This window comes from Centruroides sculpturatus, unplaced genomic scaffold, assembly GCF_000671375.1.
Source record: "Centruroides sculpturatus isolate CEXI.00-Female unplaced genomic scaffold, Cexi_2.0 scaffold333, whole genome shotgun sequence".
In the NCBI taxonomy this organism is placed as follows: Eukaryota; Metazoa; Arthropoda; class Arachnida; order Scorpiones; family Buthidae; genus Centruroides; species Centruroides sculpturatus.
This window is the reverse complement of record NW_019384637.1, coordinates 586199-588287: the sequence shown is the minus strand read 5'-3', so window position 1 is coordinate 588287 and position 2089 is coordinate 586199. Positions and strand designations below refer to the sequence as shown.

General features: G+C 34.0%; 1 protein-coding gene across 1 annotated transcript in view; it reads right to left on the bottom strand.

Annotated features, from left to right (window-relative positions):
• LOC111625896 (rab-like protein 2A) overlaps window positions 1-1264 on the bottom strand; it is an 11872-nt gene extending 10608 nt beyond the window's left edge. Inside the window, exon 1 of the mRNA XM_023369152.1 lies at window positions 958-1264. Within this exon, the coding sequence (XP_023224920.1) occupies window positions 958-1079 (122 nt within the window). The 5' untranslated portion in view covers window positions 1080-1264. The remainder of the gene's footprint in view (window positions 1-957) is intronic.
• Window positions 1265-2089: the final 825 nt, after the last annotated feature.

Here is a 2089-nt window from a genome sequence, read left to right as displayed (position 1 = left end):
AAATGATTAAAAAAAAGGTAAAGAATATCAATTCTGTCAATGATAAAAAAATTAATAATTTCCATAATCTTACAGTGATATATTCCAAAATATATTTTGTGCATTTTCCAACTGTTATATTGTTGATTGTATAAAAACATTAACAGAATATGCAGTATACCGATACGTGTTAAAAACGGACCTTTGGAGGGGAATGTCTCAGAAAGAGTCAGACGTACAGGTATGGTTCCTTTGACTCGTTTGCTCATATAGGGTACAATTCTCGGAGGTGCAAAACTCCTCATTTAGAGCTTGAATCTTACCATTTTAAGTACTATTAGAAATCCATTAATTTCAGAAATATCATACAGTTTTTGTAATGTTATCAATGCTTTCCCACTAACATGTTAACTCTAATACAAAATTTTTATGTAAACTTATATAATATCTGTATCATCATATTTTGTATGTAATAATCATACTAATAATGTTATGTAACCATCACATTTTTCGCGAATATTTATTTTCTATTACACATTAAGACTTTCAATACTATTCTAAATTAATAAACATGACATTCTGAAATCCAATTATAAACATTTTCATCCCTATTGGTTATTATAGATTAATTTTACCAACATAACAATTATTCAACCACAAGATAAATTCTGTGATAAATCAACATACATGCTTGATTTACAAGATAAAATAGTAAAAACATACTACATACGCTTTGGAGATACTGCATTATACCGTTAATTTTTTAATTAATCTCCTCGAAACTAATTTTTCGAAAACATTACTGTAAATTGAGTATGACCGCACCGAATGCCGTAGAAATAAGAACCGATTCATTGCATCGTCTCCGAACGGGAGATTCGGGTAGAATCTCGAAAGGAAGCCGATCGAAACGACAGCGATCGTTCCGCAACTCCGGTTCCGTTAGAAGCGCGGAGGTCGTCGGCTAGAACTACTCACTTAGACTTTCCGACGGCGCTGTCTCCCAGGCAGATGATCTTGATCCTGAGGTTTCCTTCGGAGTCCGTTGACGCGTAATCGAACTTGTCCGCTTCTCCGCCGGATGCTGCGACCTCCTCCATCTTGCTTCTCTACCGACCGTCACCACCGAGAGGCGCTACTGTCCCCTTCTCCCGGGTCCTTCGAAATATCGATCGTCTGCCGACGACGCCGCCAGCAACGCTCGGCACGGAAGGGTGGGTTGACAGAAAATAGATCGAATCCGCGGATAGAATTGCACCACCGAAATAACACTGATTAATTAATTAAATGTCGTATCGGCCGAAGATAAGTTAAAAAAAAAATTACGCATTTGGTTAGTTTCTTCTACGAGATGAGGATCCCGAGAAAAAACAAAAATATTCGAATGTTAGCGGATAAAACGGATTTTTTCCCCGAAGAATCGACGGAGTGAAAATAAACAATAAATTTTATCGTATTTATCCACGTGAAATATCGTAAAATACATAATTTAATATTAAATATCTGAAACCAACTTCCTGTCTTGCGCGTTATCGACAGAAGGAAGCGAAAATTGTATTCGAGACACGTCGACAGTAATCGTATTGCCTGTTAAAAATCTCCCTTTCCGGCACAAAAAATAATCTAAATTTTTCTCGTTGATTTTATAAATATTAGGCTACGCTAATTCTTCCGGGAAATCCCCGTAATAGATGCGGATGGAAGATGTTTTTGTTCTTATCTCGGAGTTTTATAGTTTAAAAAAAAAAACATAAAATGTTATTATCTTACCTGAAATTAGATATCGTTTCATTTGAAAAAAAAATTTTTTTTGTAGGCAAAGTCTCTCGGGTTCATCATTTTTATCTGATGGCAAACATGTGAGATGTAATGTTTATTGATCTAACATATTGCCTGATACTAATGTTCTTAGAATTAAAGTATTATGTTTTGACTTTAAAAAATTCCTCTTTTTATTATTTTAGAATGAACTAAAAATACACTTTTTAAGTTTAAATTATTTGAATTTTATGTAAAATTTATGTGATATGTGAAATGCCAAAATTTTCTTCACATTACGCATTAAAATCTAATATGTTTCATAAAATGACACCATCTTACATCAAGCGAG